Below are 21,148 nucleotides of genomic sequence, written 5' to 3'. Positions count from 1 at the left end.
CATCTTTACTACCTTCACATGAACACTCAAAATCTTTAGCTTGTAATTCAGTAGTACTAGGAAAGTAACGTTGATCACCTTTCTTAACGCTAAACCCTTTAGCATGCGCATAATTGCAATAGATTAAATATGCATCTTCAACACTCTTGACTACTGCACCAACAAGTAGTTTACTCTCCAATTGATCTACAATAGAGTTGGTAGATGGTACCTCAACATTTTCAGAAATTACATATCCTGAATTTGAAACTTCAACCTCTTCCATATCGTCTTCCATCAACTCTATAATAAAGACAAATTATTTGTCAATACACAAGGTTCTAAGAATTTTTCACAATTAATTAAGTCCTAAAATCAGTAAAATAACAGAAACAGTAGAAGAAACAAAGCCAGAGAAACCAATTCTCCCACAAATTTCTCAAGGCCAAATTCATCTCTACACCCTCACAAATTATCCTCCCAAAATGCCCATTCTAAATCAATTTGCATATTCACCATAAAAATATGTTTGTTATCCAGTAAAACATAAAAACACTTCGACCAAATCCAAAAGTAGTTCGATAAACTACTTTAAACCCAGAAAACAAAGATCGAACAATCACATTCCGACACAGAAATCTTATCAAAACAATCACTAAAGACCCAATCAATTACAAAAAACAAAGCAAGAGAAGTCTTTTCCTAGTAACAAAATCCCAAAATAACAAATACACAGCAATCGCCGGAAATCCAATCAAAAATCCAAGAAAAAAAAATGAGAGAAGCCAAAATCGAAATGGACACACACATGATCAGTGAACAATATATTCCCAAAACAAAAATCACACTGGAATCATGGAAGAAAACTAAACCTCCACACTCACTTTCTTTTTTTGGTCCAAGAGATGCCGACAGACGATGACCGTGAGATGAGCGCCAAGAACAGAATTCTGGAACTCTTGGGTCCAAGAGATGACGATAACCTCCACACTCAACCCCGTTGTTTGGGCCGACAGATGCCAAGAACGAATGACGGTGAGAGCGCCAAGAACAGAACAGAATTCTAGAAATTTAGTTTCGTCTATGGCGAGAGATGACGAGAGAGGATGACAGTAGGTTGATCTCTGAGAAACAAAATTTTAGAATTTTCGGCGGGTGGATTGGAGAGATGATGAGAGAGAGCGCGAGTAATCAAATATTTTGAAATCTAACCATGGTAACCATGGTCAGCAAACGAGGTTCAAATTTGGGCATTATTGTTTTTTTTAATTTTATTTAAATTAAGCGACACGTGTCGCCCTTTGAATGTATGAGGGCACAGCCCTTTGGTCATCATAGACTAAACCCTTGGAAAGATCATTATTTTATTTTCAAATATACTAATTAAGTTTCGCAAATTGAAGACTTTATTATGGCCAGAATGCCGTGGGGTTTTTAGAGGAGCCTTCAGCCTTCAAATCCATTATTTATGTTTATATTAATTTGAGCACTAAATCCCGGGGTACTACAGTGAGGGGGTGCATAGCTCAGGACCCGGGAAGAATAGGTAATGGCAAGAGAAGCTCCCGGGGTTTCCTTGAGAGCCAAAGAAATTGTGTATTCCAAAGCTAATTTGGAGATCGAATATTCGGACTTTAAAACTCCATGGGATGAGGTAAATAATGTTGTCGGCATTATAATTCAAAAGGAAATGGATATTATATTGTGATATATAAAATGAGAAGATAAGTCTGTCTTATTTAAATCTTAGGTCCAAGTTCTTGGCCACTTGTTTATACTAGCTCCCAATTTTGAAGATTTGACTCTTGCCGTCTTTGGGACACGTGTATTTCTCCAAAAAGCGTCATGATTGAGTCCAACATTCAAACATGTTGACTAAAAATATTTGTTAAAATTGTTGCTCATATATGCTCACGAGTATTAAGACGGGCAATTATGTTTAATTTTTATTTGAGCTATGAGCTCGACGACAGGAGCATTAATGAGGAGATGGTACCTTTATAATTTGGTATCTTACATTATTCGTGGAAAACATAAGATACTGTTATCTTGTATTTTTTCTGTCTCTTGCTTTCTTGCGGTCACATCTCGGGCATGAGATCCAGCAGTAAGTCCCGCTAGGATTTATTTTTTGGGCAAGTGATCTAGTAGCAAGGCTCTGATATCTTTATCTCGAAGTCCAGAAGATCTTCCACTCTGCATTTATTAAAAGCCCATGGCACTATCTCCGCCATAGCAGTCCAGGAAAGCCCGTGATAATTCACGAGCAATATAAGCTCAGGTTGTAAGGCCCGGGATTAATTAATATTAATTCGAATTTATTTAATTTTAATTCGAGTATATTTAATTTGGGAATATTTAGAGTTTCGATTTAAATTTTAATATTCTTAAATTATTTAGGATTGAAATTGAATTAAAATAAGGGCTGAGGACCGAATTGCAATTATTGAAGAGTTGAGAGACTAAAGTGCAATTTTGATTGAAAGTTATTAAATTATTTTGCATGTGCAACGTGTAAGACTCATATATTGTTCAGCATAATTCAGAATTCAAGAACATAGCCCTTCCTTCATCGTTTTTTCTTTGAAAGTTCGAGTTTCGATTTGCCGTAACTTTTGAACTCGTTGTCCGATTTCGATTCCGTAAATTGTTCTGGAATCCTTACGATGAGGGCTTCGATTTTGTGTAAGTTTTATGTTGTGTTATATGGGTTTCGAAATCAATAAAGGGCAGATATCAGATGTTGAGTTTTCGATTATGTTTATCGACGTTTATGCGATTCTATATCGAAACCGGATTGATGAGTTTGTGTTATTCGTATCCAATCTTGATTCCAGCATGTTAATTGATTTTTATAGCTATTGAGATGAAGTTTTGAATGATATATCAGCTGGTTTTCTTGATTGAGAACACGTACATATGGTTTGAATAAAAGAAATAGTTTCGGGATTACGTCGGTTACCGATTGTCAATCGCTACGCCGTTTAATCGAGTTTTTGGACTGTTTTGTTATTCGATAGCTAATCTGAAACACTTATCTTGATGATGTGAATGTTATGGAATTTTATTCTTCCATTTCAGTCGAGTTTGAAGGCTAAACGACACAAGACGTCGACTTGAACGAACGAAGAAAGAGTGGAGGTTTGAAATGCGATTGATTGATGAATTCTTCATGGTTTTGACTCGTTTCTGAAATGATAGATTGATATGAAGTTTGATATATGTATTTTGATTATATCACATAGATTTGAAGAGTTCAGAACCTCGATAAACGAAGGTATAATGATGACATCGCGAAGTAGGGACTTTGAAACTCAAGAACGACTATTTTTGAGTTGGCCCGCAAAAACCACATACTTGTTTATGTTTTTGATTTGATTGTGATGTTGTCGATCCATCTCAGGTAGTGGATCTTTAAATTTGAGTTGATATGATGCTATATTGAATTGATTCTATGCCAAGGTTGCTGTTAACTTTATTTGCGAGTCGGTTACGAACTCGTTAGATGGATATCCATGTCAAGATCAGTTATGAATCTTGATGGCTGTGAAGTTATGTGAATCAATTCGTTTGTAAAGCGTTTACGTACTCTATTTGTTGAGTCAAGTTTAAATAGAGTCAAGATGATTTATTTAACGCTTTCTATATGTTGGTTATACTGAGAATTGTTTCTCACCGGAGTTTATCCGGCCGTTGTCTTGTTTTGTATGTGTGCATGACAACAGAAGGGGCAGGAGCTAGTCATCGACGTCATTGACAGCTGGAAGAGAGTCTAGCACGTGAGGACTCGGGTTGTATATGATGTCTTGAACTTTAGAATCATAAAACTTTAGTTTAGTTGGTTTTGAATTACATGTATAAAGTTTGAGATAATTGATGTCGTTTACAATCTTTAGCGACTTGTTTGATGTAAATAAATGCATGTATAAATGCTTATGACCTTGTTTATGAGTATATGCATGTTTTGGATTTGTATATCATGATTTGGATCGAATTTGATGATTGGAAGTGATAGTGCCCGAGTTTAACAGCAAAATGTATTTCTGCAGATTTCTGGAATTTGAAGCCCGCTCGATCCGCAGAAGTTGACGGATCGAGCGAGCCCTGTATTTTTGCAAAACAGAGAATTTAGTTTTTGACTCGCTCGATCCGCAGAAGTTGACGGATCGAGCGAGGCCAAATTATGTTCCATCCGAGAGTTGAGCATTTGTGCTCGCTCGATCGGGTGTTTTTCACCGATCGAGCGAGGCACTGATTTTATAAAAAAAAAAAAAATTTACTTGGCTCTTGGTTTATTCATTGATGTTTAATGAATGTTAATTGTTCATTAATTGCCCTAAAATGAGATTAGCAACCCGAGGTCCCCACACAGGTGATCCACCACCCTGGCACCATAAAACCCAGGTGATCTACCACCCTGATACTCAAGCCCGTGGTAATCAGATGGAATATAAGCCCAGGTGATCCATCACCCTGGCACAATAAAACCCAGGTGATCTACCACCCTGGTACTCAAAGCCCGTGATAATTCACGAGCACTTAAGCCCAGGTGATCTACCACCCTAGAACCTAAAAGCCCATGGCAACCCCATGGCACCCACTCATTTAAAGTTCATGGCAGCCCCATGGAACCTACTCAAAGCTCAGGACAATCTACGTTCTGGCACCTCTCTTGTAAGTCCTGGAGGTTTGAGGCCCGGGCATCTATTTGAAAGCTCAAGATTGGAGTTTAGCATATCACTCGAGTTTGGAGACTAGTTTTTTCGGGACAGTGGAGCGGTCCTAGCCCTACTATCTTTAGGATGAGTGGTGATACCCTGGTGAAATATCCCGGGTTATCACCAAACCCAAGTGATTGTCGGGAGCTCGGACGCGAGATGGTTTCTAGGTTGGTGGCAAGAGAAGATCAGCAAAACAGGGAAAATGTTTCCTCCCTTCCCTTGCCAGGAGGAGTCTTCCCTTGCCAAGAGGTCCCTTGCCTTGCCAAGAGGTGTCCTCCTTTTCCTTGCCAGGAGGAGTCTTCCCTTGCCAAGAGGTCCCTTGCCTTGACAAGAGGTGTCCTCCTTTCCTAGGCAGAGAACCCTCCGGAGCACCTTGGCCCCGAGCACCCTGTCACCCGAAGCACCCTTGCCACCCTGAGCACCCTGGCGTCCAGCATCCTGGCCTCCCAGCACCCAGGCATCCAGCACCCTTGCCACCCGGATCACCCTGGAGTCCAGCACCCTGGCCTCCCAGCACCCAGGCCTCCCAGCACCCTGGCCTCGAGCACCCCGTCATCCAAGCTAGAGGACTGGGCCAAATCATAACAGGGTCCCACAGCATGGGCACCATCTGGAAGTGACAGAGAATAATAATGAGTAGGCATGGGCACTGTCCAAAAATTGCGGAAAACATCTTATCACCTTTAATGTTGTCAGAAGACTCATTCCATTCAATCATTACTCTTCCCCAAGAGTTCCCTATAAATACCAGGTTCCTTAGCCTGGCGATGGTATGTTCTTCATGTTCTTTTATGTTCATCTACATCTTCACATTCATACTCAATTTTTCTAAATCTCATAAGCCCACTCCATACATCTTAATCTAACTTAAGCATCAGAGTGGCGACGCCGGAGAAGCCCTCCGGCGCCCTACTGACGAGTTTCCTTGTTTTTGGTGTGTAGATAGCCTTCATGACGAGGCGAGAAAGCTTGCTGCTATTTTATCCCCGGGGTCGTACCCACCCCCGGATACCCATTTTATGATAATCGCATCATTACCTCTTGTTGAAGCATGAAATTAAATTTTTTCCCAAAACATTTGTATGCCTGTAATTCACCTCAAACCCATTAAAAAATCCATTGAGTCTGAAAAAACGTCTATGAATGATCGAATGTCACAAAGAATCCAACTCCCAAAACAAGTCTAACTAGTTAGTTTACAGTCAATGAAAGGAATATCAAAATTAATACATGTATGTATCCATGGAATTATCAAGTGACACAAACAACGTACAGATTATCTAATTCAATTAATCATTCACACCAAACAACACAATTTCAAATTTAATACTTAAATTATCCATTCATTATCAACCAAATTATCAATCTATTTATTATCTTGTCCCAAATAAACGCACCCTATAGTTGCGCTTGGATTGAAGAATTTGAAATCCATGGATTTCGATTATAATTTTAGTGTTAACAATAAAACATAGAAAAATCTCAAATTCATAACTTAATTATTTACACATTATTGAGATGAATTAAAAAGATTCTAAATTACCATTTTATTAGATGAACTTAAAATCCATTATAACTACAATTAATTACCATATAAACATTCAAAAAAATGGATTTGATATTTGTGGTGCTACTTCTCTAAACAACAAAAATACGTTTGAAATCCATGGATTTGAAATACTTCAATCCAAGCGGAGCCATATGTGTATATAATTCGTTCTTGATTTGTTTTAATTAATAATAATAATATTATTATTATTATTAGTATTTGCAATTGCTTCGAAAGGTCATCAGATGGCATATTAACCCAGGTGATCTACCACCCTGATACTCAAGCGAGAGAAATATCTTGCAGATACTGTAGCGGTCTTTTTTCAGAATCAAAGGTCATCAGATGGCATATTAACGAAAAGGAATTTTATGCAGTTAAAAGGGATTTCGAAAAATGGCCATTATTTTTACTTGCTAAAAAATTCACGTTGAAGGTTGATAACACCCAGGTAAAAGTTTTCCTAAGAAATAAAATTGAATCTAAACCTGAGAAAGCTAGGTTATTAAGATGGCAAACATTATGTCAAAATTATATTTTTGATATTGTTATTATTAAATCTCATGAAGATATTCTTGCAGATTTCTTAACAAGAGATGGAAGGCAATGACGTGGATTCCATCATGAAAATGCAAAGGCATCTCAGGAAACACCTTGGGTTGCTTCAAATCGAGTTCAACCAGTTAGCCATTAACGCTGGAATGGCCGGCAGGTTACAACAAACTGATCTGATCAAAGTATCTAATCGAATTACAGGATGTATGCAAACTCAAACACAACTATGGGCTACTATTCAAGGGCCAATTGTGAAGGCTATAGAGAAACCATTGGTTTCTCATAAACAAGATATGATAAAACCATTGGTTTTACAAAAAAAAAAAGAAATACAACCACCGGTTGGGAAACAAGATGTTGAGGAAGCTAAAAGTAAAGAAACAAGTGCTAATCTATCATCAGTTTTTGATGATCTAGATGAAGCAACAATTGATGAGGATTTCTCATCAAGTTAACCCTCCGCCTCTGGGGTAAAAGAGGAAGAGATCAATCTTAGGCTCAACACTGACAAGGGCAAATCTAAGATCGATACTAACCTAGCTATTATTTCTTCATTTCAGGTTTATCAACAGAGGTGGGATAAATTAAGTACAAGAAGTGAAATTAACCCTAACACTTGTAGGGTGGTTGATGTTGCAGGGATATATCCAAGGGTTTGGCTAAAAAAACAATGTCAATCCTAAGGATGTAAAGCTCTGGTATGAATTTGGAGTCTTGGCCTCAGTTTATACAACGTCACCAAGCTTCCCGAAGATATCACAGTTACCGAAATGGATTCAAGAAGCAGTCCAAGAAACATGGGCAAATAACGACCATTTGTCCAGAGATGATGTGCTTGAATTATACTTCTTTAGTGCAGTTCCAGAACCAACAGGGAAAGGATCACACGAGCCCTTTCATTTCATCAAGCTAAGGAGACCTGACATGAATAATCAAAGATTCATCAAGGACCCTATATCTGAAAAAATACCATTAGTGTCTACTTTTGGAGAAAATGAAATTTTAACTAGAAGGGCATGGGGTATTTGGGTTTGTCTCACCGAGATGGACAAGGTCAAGTTTTCGTTCAAATTTTATTAGAATTCTGTGAATGGATCATTCCTGTTAAACACAATGACAGAAAAAACTACGGCTTTTGCGGAAGAACTCTTCGAAAAGAAGAGAAACTTTTTGTGGAACAACAAGCTGCCGGGAAGTAAAGAGACTCGCCGAAAATTTTGTAACATGGCTCATATTGGAAGATGGCCAGAGAACATATGCCCAGAGTGTCCAAACCAAAAGGAGCCAGAATTCGAAAAAAACTTCAGACTCCAAACGGATCGAAAAGAATTTTCCGAGACAAGCAAAGGTGGACAGGGACCACCAAAGATGCGTTTTTCTAGGGGACCACTGCAAAAGCAGAAGAAGCCTCGACAACAATAAAGAAGGCATGTGAGGAGGATAAATCCAAAAGAAAAAGGATGGCATGTGACTCCTCCACCAAACGATGCCATTAATAATGGCATAACAGGACAAGGTGGATAACAGGTGACTCATCCACTAGCTAAAGATGCCATTAATAATGGCATAGAAGGACAAGACTAAACAGCTGTAAGATTCCCTGAAGTTTCTCGGTGAAACGAGTGGAACCTCAGCTATAAATACAGGTGTTCAAGGAAGCTGAAGACATCGATCATTCCCTTCAGTTTTCTTATAAATAAATTGTTGTAATATTTCTCTTTCTATTGTATTAAGTTTTCTTTTAGGTATTTCAAGAACAAAGCTACTATGAGTTGCTAAACAAGTTGTCTTCTCCTCTTCAAAGGAGTTGATTTATGTAATAATATTATGTCTGAATAATTTCTTTAAAGTCTCTTGTTCTTTCATTCATATTTTATAATTAAATTTATATATCATACGCCTTAAGGTTGAAAACGAATTAAGGCTGTGTTGGGTATCGTTGAAGGAGCTTGTACAGAAACCATCTGTTGCGACTGCGTGGTTGGAGTGTGAGGAACATTTTGTAAAACTCGGCAGGTATGACCCGACGACATTATGGTCAAAGAGGTATTTGAATTTAATTCATCTTACGGAAGCATGTTGGACCCTAATTCGTAGTATATCGGCTGGAAACCTTGCGTAACTGATAGTCTTGCATGGCCGGGACTGGTTCGATAGGTTAACAATGTCACGTACAAAGGATTAGTTACTAAATAATATTTAATTCAAAAATGGGGACCACTAGGGAGTTGAAATAAAGAAAATTGTGGTTAGAAAATTAAAGATAAAGTTTAAAGGATTGGTAGAAATTTTTAAATCATTTATCCTAACATTAATTAATTATGTAAAAGTCGTCACTATTAATTTTTTTGACTAAGCACAGAGTTTTACTATTTTGGGCCCTCCACCAATTAAATGAATTTGACTGGAGGGGCATTAATGTCAAGGCAGCTAGCTAGGGTAGACTAGCTAGGGGGTGTCGCTAGAAAAAAAGTTGACTAGAGGGGCATTTCTGGAAATAATATTATCTTTTGCGTATATTTATTACCATGAAGTAAAAATATTCGCATAATGTTTTAATTTTTGAAAACTTTAAATTTTATTAAAGGATTAGGTCGATAAAAAGATAATATTGTTAGAAAGGACATGTCAACTACCAAAAGGGGGAAAAACCTGAAAAACATACATTCCACATTGAATTCAACCACGATAAAGCTTTTTTGGTTTTGTTGCGTGTGTGCTTTTTTTTTTTTTTTTTTTTGGGGTTTGGTTTAGTTAAATTAGTTTTTTTTTTTTTTAGTTGATACCGAAATGTCAACTATCCAAAGGAAAATTAAATTGCTCTTTTCGCCTTTTATGTTTACTTTTCTATTATCTTGGTCCGTTATATTATTTAAATTGAATCTTAGTCAAATAGATTTTTACTTTTTTGCGGTCGTAGTTCTTGGTCTTGTAAATTTATTCTATTTTTTGTGGAAGTGCTTACGTGACACTGGACATATCGACGTCATGTTAACTTCACATCAATGTCATGTGAAAATTTATTATATTGCAAAATAAATAAATAAATAAATAAAGATAGTGTATTAAAACTTAAAATATTACATAAATGAACAAAATTATAAAACATAAGTTTACGATCATACATCCAAATTTTCATCATAATTATCTTTTGATTGATGATTGAGGAAATTAAATAAATACTTTAAAAATATTTTTAATGTTTTATAATTGAAAATTTTTAAAGTATGTGTTTGGATAATATTTTTGTAAAAAGTTTTTGAAAAAAAAATTTAAAAAAAATGTTTTTCAAGCATAATTTTTGGATAACAATTTACATGCGTTTTTTTTATGTTGTTAGAATTGAAAAAAAGACAAAAACTCCTATAAGACGGTCTCAAATGTCATTTTTTTTAAGACGGATCTGTTATATGGATTATTCATTAAAAAGTATTACATTTTATGCCAAAAGTATTACTTATTATTATAAATATGAGTAGGGTTGACCTGTCTCACGAATAAGACCGTCTCACAAGAATGTTAGTTTAAAAAAAAAAACTAGCTATTTCGACTCTATTATATGATTAAATATCTGTCTTTTGTTTTGAAGAAATGAAAAATAGATAACTGGTTATCTCAAAATCTAAGCAATGTATTTTTATGGGGCACGATCAAAACAAATATTTTTATATAATAAATAGATAGCACAATTACTTGGTTTATTTTTCGATTTTGATCTATTAATTTTTCAGAGTTTCGTTTTGATACACTAATTTTTCATTCTCAGCTATTAATTGGGTTAATGCTGAAATAACAGAACAAGAAGTTCGTATTTTCCAAAATCACATTATCATTTTTCGATGTCACGCTATTGGATTAAAATAACCGAAAATTAAAAGTTGGTATACCAAAATAAAACTTTGAAAATTTAATGGAATGTAACCCAATTAAATAAATAAGTAGTGGAGCATAATATAATTTTCCAAAAAAAAAATTGAATTTATTAAAAAAAAATCTCCTTCACGGGCGGAGCATGGACTTTTTCTTTCTTTCTTTTCTTTTTTTATTTATATATATTTTTTTTATGTAGCATCAAATTCGTTGCCAAAGCCCAAAAATCAGAAATAAAGCAGGCTACAAAAGTGAGCTAACGAGTTGGCCACACAAACAACCATTATTATCCATGATTCCCTAGCTTGATCACAGTAATTAGGACTATCAAATGAAGTCCGATCCTAGCAAAAGACATGCAAATAATTCAACATTTGATTCATAGGGCAATCCATTGGATCAACTTGCATTAGGTTCAGCTTCAACGAACCATTTATTAACTCGTTTCTGAGCAATCGATACCTATATCCACAATATGATGAGATAATTAAAATAAATCAAGTTCTTACAAACAACGCGTCGTATTAAATATAAACGAGCATACATGCATGCATGTACCTGTTTCTCCCAATCAGTTCTGTATGTTATGATAACAAGCACAATAGTTTGAACCAGCACTCCAATCAGCATTCCAATCCAGACACCCTGCAATGTACATATATATGTTGCCCTGTGAGAGCTTGCATAATCTTGAAAATGGCTACTAATTAATCAACAACACATTCAAATTATGAGAGATTTTTAAAATGCAAGTCACAAGAAATTAATAATAATTAAACTAACCTCAACTTGTAAATTGTAGACATAACCAAGCACAACTCCAATAGGGACTCCGATGAAGTAATAGGATCCAACATTTACCCATGCCACAATACTCTGCCATCCGGATCCAATAGCTACACCTGTATTATACAATAATCTTGTTTTAAACACAAATATTTTTTGAGTACCATATAAATGTTGTTCTCCTAAAATCAGCCTCCCCTTCCTCCACCCCGAATTCCTGGATTCGCCCGTGTCTGATTGATATATGCATGCTCACCAGAAAGAACTGGTTGTACGCTGTTCAAAAGTATGGAGAACGCCAGCAGAGGCGATAGTTGAGCAACTGAAGACGCCACGGCTTCACTCTCTGTGAACAGATAAGTGATGCGTCCCCGGAAGAGTATGAAGAAAATGAATAGCACAAATCCAATGGTGAATGAGGTTGACACTATGTTGGCTATTGAAAACTTGGCTGCTTTAGAGTTCCCACTTCCGAGCTCATTCGCTATTCTAACGCTGCAGAAACCAACACGAAAGTCAGTAATTGAGACGCTGTCTCGCAAGTTGTTTATAAATTAGGACTTCAGCTATATGACCCGAAATCTGCCATTGTAGTTAACAACTTATAAATTAAAGGAGGAAGCATGGTTCTAGTATATTAATTGGTACCTTGCTGCTGCCATGAAACCAAGGGATATCATCATTTCCCAGCCATTAATGTTGAGGCTGCAGGCAAATTAATAAAGAACAAACGCTACTTATAGTATTATTTATATATACATCATTCCCACAAGATATAAAATGGGAGTCCAAAAGAAGAGGCAAGGGAACTTAGCTTGTTACCATATAGAAAGGGCATCAATGGCGACCTCGGCATTTTTCATATTTCCTGTCAAAAGAATCAGCACCGTGTTGTACCACACTTCGAGGCTGTCAAAGAAACAACATTAATCATGTTGGTTCAATTGAAATTAATTTGTAGGCAAAAAGATATATATAAACACGACGAGTACTAACCAAAGCATCGCCCCAGCGGACAACGAGAGCTTAAATATCGGCCACAAATCTTTGAAAGCTAACCACGAAAAACCCCTCCACGTCTGTGGACAACCCCCAGACGTAACGAATATCAATTGACCGATATTAGGTATCCAGAAGGCCAAGACAGTGGATATCATGGCACCGGTGACTCCGAACTTGTACTTCACCGTCAGAAGCCATGAAAGAAATACATGGACGGACAAAGAAATGGCTGCCAAGTAGGCGATGATTATGTTCTTGCTTTGAGATTGTAAGTACATTTGACATGTATAGGATGCGATGAACGAATACACTACGGGGATCATCCAAAGAGCCATTGTTCCGGCCATTTCTGCGATATCTTCATCTTGGCCGATAGCTTTTAGGATTGGGGATATAAAGATAAATAGCGGCAAAAGAACAGTTGAGGCTATAAAAGAAACGAGCCAGGCACGTTGAAGATATATCCCCAGCATGTGGTACTGTCCCGCACCATATGCCTGCCCACATAGAGTTTCCAATCCATTCGCCATCCCCAACTGCATCATTCATGATGCTCAAATTGTACGTTGAGATAATCAAGAAATTAGTACTGCCGATGTTCTAGCTAGTTAATTTCTCAAGAAACCATAGCATATATATGCAAATGTAAATCACACCAAGTCTCTTTTTAGATTCTGTCTTACATATCATTCAGGAAACTCGGAAAAGAGAATATTGTGTAAATATATATACCAGTATGCCTTGAGCAAACCTCAAGAAGACGGTGAAAACGAGGGCGAAGGCAGCTAACTCTCGAGCTCCAATATGGCCTAGAAAAGCCTGGCTGATGACTCCGGTTCCGAAGGTCGTGAACCGGGTGAATATAGCAGGTGCAGCCACCACCCACATTTTCTTGTTTTCCCTCCATATCCTACTCTTCAAACTCTCTTGCTTGTTGCCATTTTCTTCATCCTCCAACAGCTTCACCCCGATTTCGCCTTCCATTTCTTCGCTCATTTTATGTAATAAAAAATAATAATAATAAATTTATTTAAGTATATATTATACTAGTCAAAATCAGTAGGTTGATTTTAATCAATCAAAATCGACACATCCCCATTATTTAGATCCATTAGGTGTTTTTAAAATAATATATTAATCATGTTGACAAAAAGCTCTCTTAATTAACCACCACATAATTATAAGTAAAAGAAATTGTCCCCGTCGCATTAATTCAAGAAATTAAACACGTAGATCGATCTCAGAATTTTTCCTCTTAAAATTAAATTTTAGTATTTTGAAAATTGCAATATCACTTTGTGTAAACAATTGATTATCGCAAAGTATGTACGTAACAGTTGTTTAATTGAGATGTTTCCCAGTCAACATCTAGGGTTAGCGAGACAATTAATTAATCAGTTGATAAGAAACCCATTTAATTACAATTACATTTAAAATACAAGAATTATAACGTATAAATATAATTGGCCATTGATTAATTTAATTGACTATTTCCTGATATAAGTCTTGAAACATAATCATGAAACGAAAATTGGTGGGCCTTTTATTATTGACCCTAAACAATAAAATACGGAAGAGGGGCCCTTTTCTTGAAACACGACAGTAACAAACAATACAACGAAAATTTTGCATTTTGCAGATTAAAAAAAATATTGTAAATATAGGATATAGGCATATAGCAATAGGTTGCGCAACAGCTTCTCAAATAAATTAAAAAGTTTACTAAACTAAACATATGCACAAGTTTTGCTGCAGCTGAATCTAATGGCACCTAAAATTATCATGTTTAAGTTAAAATGAAGCCATATCATTCATCAACCACATAAATTAAAACATTATAATTTGTAAGTCTTTTGTAAGAAAATGTTGAATGCTAAATAATGTGTTATTCTTTGTTTGTTTTCACTTTTTATTAGTTTGCTAAATTAGAAAACATGTAATTTTGCAGAAATTAGTGGGACTTACAGGAAAATGATGAGGAATATTGCTGGAGGTTTGCAAACTTGAAGTGCATAAGCCAAAGCAGTGATGATTAATAATGCATAAGCTTTCGATGCATGTGGAGTGGAAAGTTTCCGTATATAGAGATCAGCTGAATTTGGATTCTTCGCACCTCTATAAATATATTATATATGTCCAATTATATATGCCCAATTTTTAGTGGGCCACATTAATTTATTAATGAAAATTTCCGACGCTAGCTCATTGATAGATACTGCATTTGGGTAATTAATTGGGTCCACGTATATTTTACCAAATCCCTGTACTTTGATCGGCGGATTACTAATGGTCTGCATGTTTGTACTCGATTAATTGAATTTATCTTAAAAAATTGACCCAAGTGGAGAAAACTTGGTAATCCATAGAGATCCAGATGATCCGATTAATGATGGAACAAGTCCAGAGAATGAATTATGTGGGTTGTAATTATGTGCTTCACAAGAAAAGTGAGTGACGCTGCGACGAAAACACTTCGACGTTCTAATAAGTATTTGCGCAATAAAAGTTTTTAAGAACGGGTACATGTAACTATTGAGAACGTAGCGTAAAAATGAATTTACTTGAGTTATTTACAGATATTTTGAGAGTTTCATGGGATCGAGGCTTGATAAAGTTTTCCAATAAAAAATTAAATAATATTAGACTCAATTGGTTCGAATAACTGAGCTTGGACTCGAAAGATAGTCAAATTGGATTCAGTTACGTACTTAGGTAAAGCTGGGGTCAATACTGTTCAAGATGGAGATGTATCCTGAGTGTATTTTGAACTTATCATGTTCCATTTATTGAAATCTCCCACAGTAAGAGCAAACGACAGAAAATGTGCATTATTGTTGCCTGCAATTTGATTATTCTGTCTTTCTTGTTTTCCAAAAAAGAAAAAAATGATTTATTTTTTTTAAAAAAAGATTTTTTTTCCCTATTTTCGGTCTGCCAAAACCGTACTGTCGTTGTTGCCTCGAAAAAGAAAAGGAAAGAAGGCGATTGAATTATTGTTTGATAGAGAAATTTTATATATATTAGTGAAAAATACACACGTGTTGTGCGGAAAACAAAAAAAATTTATGTATTTTTTTTTATGAAAAACATGGAGTGAATCTGGTGAGACGATGGATGAGAACAAATAATTATGGAATAAGATATTTTGGTGTTTTCAAAGTAAAATTTTTTTTTGACGGTTTTCGAAGTAATTTATAATAAGCTATCTTTTTTTTTTTTTTTTGAAGAAAATAGGCTGTCTTTTATATAACAGAATAGTTACACATACATACATATATATATATACACACACATATATATATATACACACACATATATATATAATGGTCGATTTTTTATTTTTGCAATCGTCTTTTGAGACCAGTGTATTTCACTATGAATCTTGTATCAATTGATATAAATTTTTGAATTAATTTTCATTAAAAAAAATTGAATTAAAAACAGAGTCACAGTCACAGATGGGACTAATTCATGCTAGCCCAAGGGCAATTAAATGGATCAGATCAAATCAATTGGTGTGCATTGAAGGCCCAAGGGTAGCATCGACCACATTTTGAATGGGCCTTTAATATTCTTAAATGAGCCCACATTATAAAGCCCAGGCAGAAGCTACGATTAATCATGGCCCATGCGACTCAACTTTTCATTAGAAGCGTTGGCAATATTAAAATTTTAGATTGTTCAAAAAAAATATTAATATTTTCGAAATTAAATTAAGGCTACTTCACTAAAATAACCTAGGGTCAAATTATGCCGTGCGATTCAATATACGGGAGGGTCAAATTATTTTAAAAATAAAAATAAAAATTGACCACTACCTTATTTCTAAATCATCCAATTAAATTATACTCATGCAAAAAAGATTGATAACAAAAATTAAATATATATATATATATATAAAAGAGTGAAGAAATTCAAAATCCAAATGAGAATACGACTACTAGTTAAAAATAAAAAATAAAAATCGAATTCAATGCAAATTAAAACACTAGCTAGACATTAATCTAAAATAACTAAATCAAACAAGGCCAGCAGAAAACAGGGATATGGCAAGGCTGGAAATCCCCACGATCAGCAGAGAAGACGAAGAGTAGAAGCCTGGTGCAGCCGATGGCGCAGGCGCAGGCGCAGGTGAGCTTGCCTGCGGCGAAGGGGAAGGGTCGTGTTGAGGAGTAGACTCGTCATGATTCTTCGGAGACTCGGCTTTTGGAGAAGGTGATGGGGCGAGATGTGCGACTGGAGAAGGCGAAGGAGATTTCTTTGGTGTTGATGGCGGCGGCGTATGAGACGCCGGAGACGGTGTTGGGGTAACAGAAGGAGTCGGGGCTTGATGGTGCGGAGATGGTGATGGAGAATGCGACGGAGGGTGTGAAGGGTTCTTGGGTGCCGGAGATGGGATTGGGGATGGAGCCTTGGTGGGTGGTGGGGAGATGGTAGAATGAGGCGGCGGCGCGTGTGGGGATGGTGCGGGGGCATGGTGGGATGAAGGAGGCGGGGAGTGGGGAGACGGTGGTTTTAATGGCGGTGAATGGGTGGGAGGTGGAGAAGGGGCGGGGGAGGATGATGGATGCGGCGGCGGAGCAACGTGGTGGTGGTGGTCGGAGAGGACTACGGTAACCATCTTCTGCCCCTTCTCACAGTTTTGCATACGGCCGCTTATGAAGAAGAAAGGGCCCGATTTGTGAAACTTGAACTTGGAATTGCCATCTTTGAATACTTGCAGAGGACTATCCTTGTTGCATATTTCGTAGTCATCTTTTGTCACATGAAGGACAGAATCTGATCCTTCCTTGTACTTGAAAACTGTAGATTTAATATTCATTTCCACAAATAATAAGCTCACAATCTTATTCAATCACTATAATGTATTCAAATGATTTACAAAGATTCAGAAAATGTGTTGATAATATAATAATGACTACGTATATATTAACTATACAAGATATATATATAAAATTAAAGTTAATCTTGAACAATAAAGAATGTTTTCACATTATATACTTGACATGGGAAACCAAGAAAGTGTTTAAAAAGTGTGAATAGAACTCAAACTCAAGATTTATACATCTTTATGAACACTCATGTAAGTAACTTAACATCAAACCATTCATAAATAAAAGAAATAAAAAAGTTATATATGGAGAGTACGTACCAAGAGTGTCGTTAATTTGAAAACGATTCATTTCAGCCCAACGATTGTGAGAGATGTGGGATGGATGAGGAATCCAACCTTGGTCGCCACCAACGTAGAATGTATAAGCCTGCAACGTGCACAAATATCCCATTGAAATCACCAGGACAAGGCTCATGATCACACGAGAGACGGCCATTTTCACACAAGGAGGCTTGATTTGAACAGCTTCTATAGATTGGTTAATTTAGTTTTGTGAAGAGGTTCCCTCCCCCGGAGAAAAATGATTGATTGGATTGAAAAATAAAATTTTGAGAAGAAATATAGAGATTTATTGAAGGTTATAAGGTGTGGTTTTTACATGGGAACATGAATCGATATTTATATAAAATCGTGGGGATCTTGAGAAATTTATTGCAGGATTTTGGTTTATAGTAATTACCATCCGTCCTTTCAAATATAATGCATGTACCATTTTATTTACATACATTATCGTTAAAAAAAATAAATATATATTAACCACTCATAACTGGCGTTACTGTAAATAGTGACCCTTGATTTCTTTGATTTCGGTCTTTCCATTTTTAATTAATTCGACTTTTACTTTGGTTTCTGGAATATATATATTGTAGAGTATATTTTTAGAAAAATATTTATCCCAAATTAATAGAAACATTTAGCTTATTTATTTAACTTTGAGAAATATCTCACTGGAGATTTGTCTAAAGAACAATTGTCCCCATTCAAAGGACCAAAAACTTAAATTCGAATTTCATTTTTTTATTATATAAATTAGATTAGATTTTAATCCAGTAAGTTGCCCTAGATTAATCTTCGATTTTGAGCGTACAAGTTAATTATAATAAGAGAGCATTTTAAGAGTCGGAATAAAATCTCGTGCTATATATGCAAATTTTCATTCCCCGATAATGCGTACGTTGTTTTTATTATGATGAATTGAATGCAATTGGTCTCTTAAATTGCAGTCAAAGAGGGAGTGAGTGCACTATTTTCTTGCAATTGTTATTACTTCACGACTTCAATCTCGTGTTCAGTAAAATATATTCAAGTCCAAGGCAAAGAAACTGATAAATCATAGATTTAAATTTGAATTGAATTAAATTAAATGGACCAAGTCAAGGATCCTTGACCTAGTGGCAAGGATGAGATCACTCATGCTCATTGTAATAATAATAATAATAATAATAATAATAATGGGAAAAAAGCAATTTTAAAAAAAAAACATTGAAAGACTACAAGAGTTTTTTTTTTTTTTTTGAAAGAGAAAGATGCAAGAGTTGGTGCTTCTCAAAATGTGTAAAATGTATTTATTATTAATTTTTAATATCCAAACTAAGAGCTGTCAAGACGGGTGGGTCGGACAACCAATCTGCAACTCATCAAAACCCGTCAGTTGACGGGACAAGAGGGACTCTTCATTTGAACGGGTTGGGAAATTGACAACCAACCTGTTTATTTGACAGTGCGAGACAGGCTCACCCGTAAATTTTTAGTTATATTTAACAGGTTGGGGACCTTGAGCGGAGTAGGCCGTCCACCCAACTCACCTATTTGACAAGGCGCGGTGGGACGGGACGATCTCACCCAACAAATCCAACTCATGACAGCTCTATCCAAAATGGGTGTTAAAACAGCTACAAAATTATTGATTTAATCAAATTGTTGTTCTTCATGCACAATAAGACTGTGTTTGGTTTATAGAATTACATTAGGATAGATGGGCTAACCCATGTTTGTCTCGTTTGTGATTTTTTTTCCCCAATCCCGAAGCCCTGGTATATTTTCTTGTTGAAGATGGAGGACAGGTCCCGAGTCGGCAATGAATTTGTGAATCCATTTTCGTACAGTGAACTGGATTATTAACAAACATTACCGGTTTGCCCCTAGATATTCCAACATTATTGGTCACATTTTACATTCTTACCTGATACCCCAGTGAAATATCCTGGGTTATCACCAAACCCGAGTGATTGTCGGGAGCCCGAACGCGAGATGGTTTCTAGGTTGGTGGTAAGAGAAGATCAACGAAACAGGGAAAATGTGTCCTCTCTTCCCAGGAGGAGTCTTCCCTTGCCAAGAGGTCCCTTGCCTTGCCAAAAGGTGTCCTCCCTTGCCTTGCCAAGAGGTGTCCTCCCTTCCCTTGCCAGGAGGAGTCTTCCCTTGCCAAGAGGTTCCTTGCCTTGCCAAGAGGTGTCTTCCCTTCCTAGGCAGAGAACCCTCCGGAGCACCCTGGCCCCGAGCACCCTGTCACCCGAAGCACCCTTGCCACCCGGAGCACCCTGGCGTCCAGCACCCTAGCCTCCCAGCACCCAGGCATCCAGCACCCTGACCTCCCAGCACCCAGGCATCCAGCACCCTTGCCACCCGGAGCACCCTGGCGTCCAGCACCCTGGCCTCCCAGCACCCAGACATCCAGCACCCTGGCCTCCCAGCACCCTGGCGTCCCAGCACCCTGGACTCGAGCACCCCGTCATCCAGGCTAGAGGACTGGGCCAAATCATAACATGGGTCCCACAGCATGGGCACCATCTGAAAGTGACAGAGAATAATAATGAGTAAGCATGGGCACTGTCCAAAAATTGCGGAAAACATCTTATCACCTTTAATGTTGTCAGGAGACCCATTCCATTCAATCATTACTCTTCCCCAAGAGTTCCCTATAAATACCAGGTTCCTTAGTCTGGCGATGGTATGTTCTTCATGTTCTTTTACGTTCATATACATCTTCATATTCACACTCAATTTCTCTAAATCTCATAAGCTCACTTCATACATCTTAATCTAACTTAAGCATCGGAGTGGCGACGCCGGAGAACCCCTTCGGCGCCCCACTGACGAGTTTTCTTGTTTCTGGTATGTAGATAGCCTTCATGACGAGGCGAGGAAGCTTGCTGCTATTTTATCCCCGGGGTCGTACCCACCCTCGGATACCCATTTTATGATAATCGCATCATTGGCGCCGTCTGTGGGAATTGAGTTTGAGACGTTGATTGATTTTCTTCTTTCCTCTCTCGTGCAAAAGAAAAGAAACGTAACTTAACCAGGACATTCTTGGGTTTCTTCCATCAGTTGTTGCGGCTTTTTCAAGTTTCTTCAATCTTTTCTGCAACTTAAATCTCGAACCAAAGAGCATCTTCATTTTCAAATTTTTTGCTGCTCAAATGGAGAAGGAAGGGGTTGAGTTTCGCATCTCCTGCAGCTTGAAGGGGATGAGTTTCGCATGTTTTTCGAATTGCAAGATTTATGGTGAAGAAAGGGGTTCTAGTTTCTGATTTTTCGAATGACTGCTTTCTCGAATACCTGGAAATGATTTTAGTGCCTGAATCTCGAGTTCATTAGCTTCATCGCTCTCGTTCTTCCTACTGCTCTATGGGGACCTGTTTATGCGCAGACTGTAAATATGAGCAAAAAGTTAAGGGCTCTCAGGGTTTTCCCATTTTCGACAAACCAAGAGCCCGGGAAGGGAGCTTGGAGGAGCCCGAGTTCACGACGAGTCACTCGGGCTCTACCAATCGTATAATCAACAGCCCGGGA

General features: G+C 37.1%; 2 protein-coding genes across 2 annotated transcripts; both read right to left on the bottom strand.

Annotated features, from left to right (window-relative positions):
- Positions 1 to 10,784: 10,784 nt before the first annotated feature.
- On the bottom strand, positions 10,785 to 14,565 carry LOC140887916 (protein DETOXIFICATION 21-like). The gene is made up of 9 exons (XM_073295519.1): positions 14,428 to 14,565; positions 13,195 to 13,448; positions 12,457 to 12,998; positions 12,283 to 12,369; positions 12,109 to 12,165; positions 11,717 to 11,955; positions 11,458 to 11,576; positions 11,233 to 11,319; positions 10,785 to 11,136 (listed from the first exon to the last, which is right to left on the bottom strand). The coding sequence occupies exons 2-9, from the start codon at positions 13,444 to 13,446 to the stop codon at positions 11,074 to 11,076; spliced, it is 1,446 nt and encodes a 481-aa protein (XP_073151620.1). The 5' UTR covers positions 13,447 to 13,448; positions 14,428 to 14,565; the 3' UTR covers positions 10,785 to 11,073.
- Positions 14,566 to 16,480: 1,915 nt separating this feature from the next.
- Positions 16,481 to 17,921, bottom strand: LOC140889997 (uncharacterized). The gene is made up of 2 exons (XM_073297744.1): positions 17,615 to 17,921; positions 16,481 to 17,265 (listed from the first exon to the last, which is right to left on the bottom strand). The coding sequence occupies exons 1-2, from the start codon at positions 17,790 to 17,792 to the stop codon at positions 16,481 to 16,483; spliced, it is 963 nt and encodes a 320-aa protein (XP_073153845.1). The 5' UTR covers positions 17,793 to 17,921.
- Positions 17,922 to 21,148: the final 3,227 nt, after the last annotated feature.

Source organism: Henckelia pumila, chromosome 3 (assembly GCF_033568475.1).
Source record: "Henckelia pumila isolate YLH828 chromosome 3, ASM3356847v2, whole genome shotgun sequence".
Lineage (NCBI taxonomy): Eukaryota > Viridiplantae > Streptophyta > Magnoliopsida > Lamiales > Gesneriaceae > Henckelia > Henckelia pumila.
The sequence above is the reverse complement of the archived record's forward strand: the minus strand, read 5'-3'. Positions and strand labels throughout refer to the sequence as shown.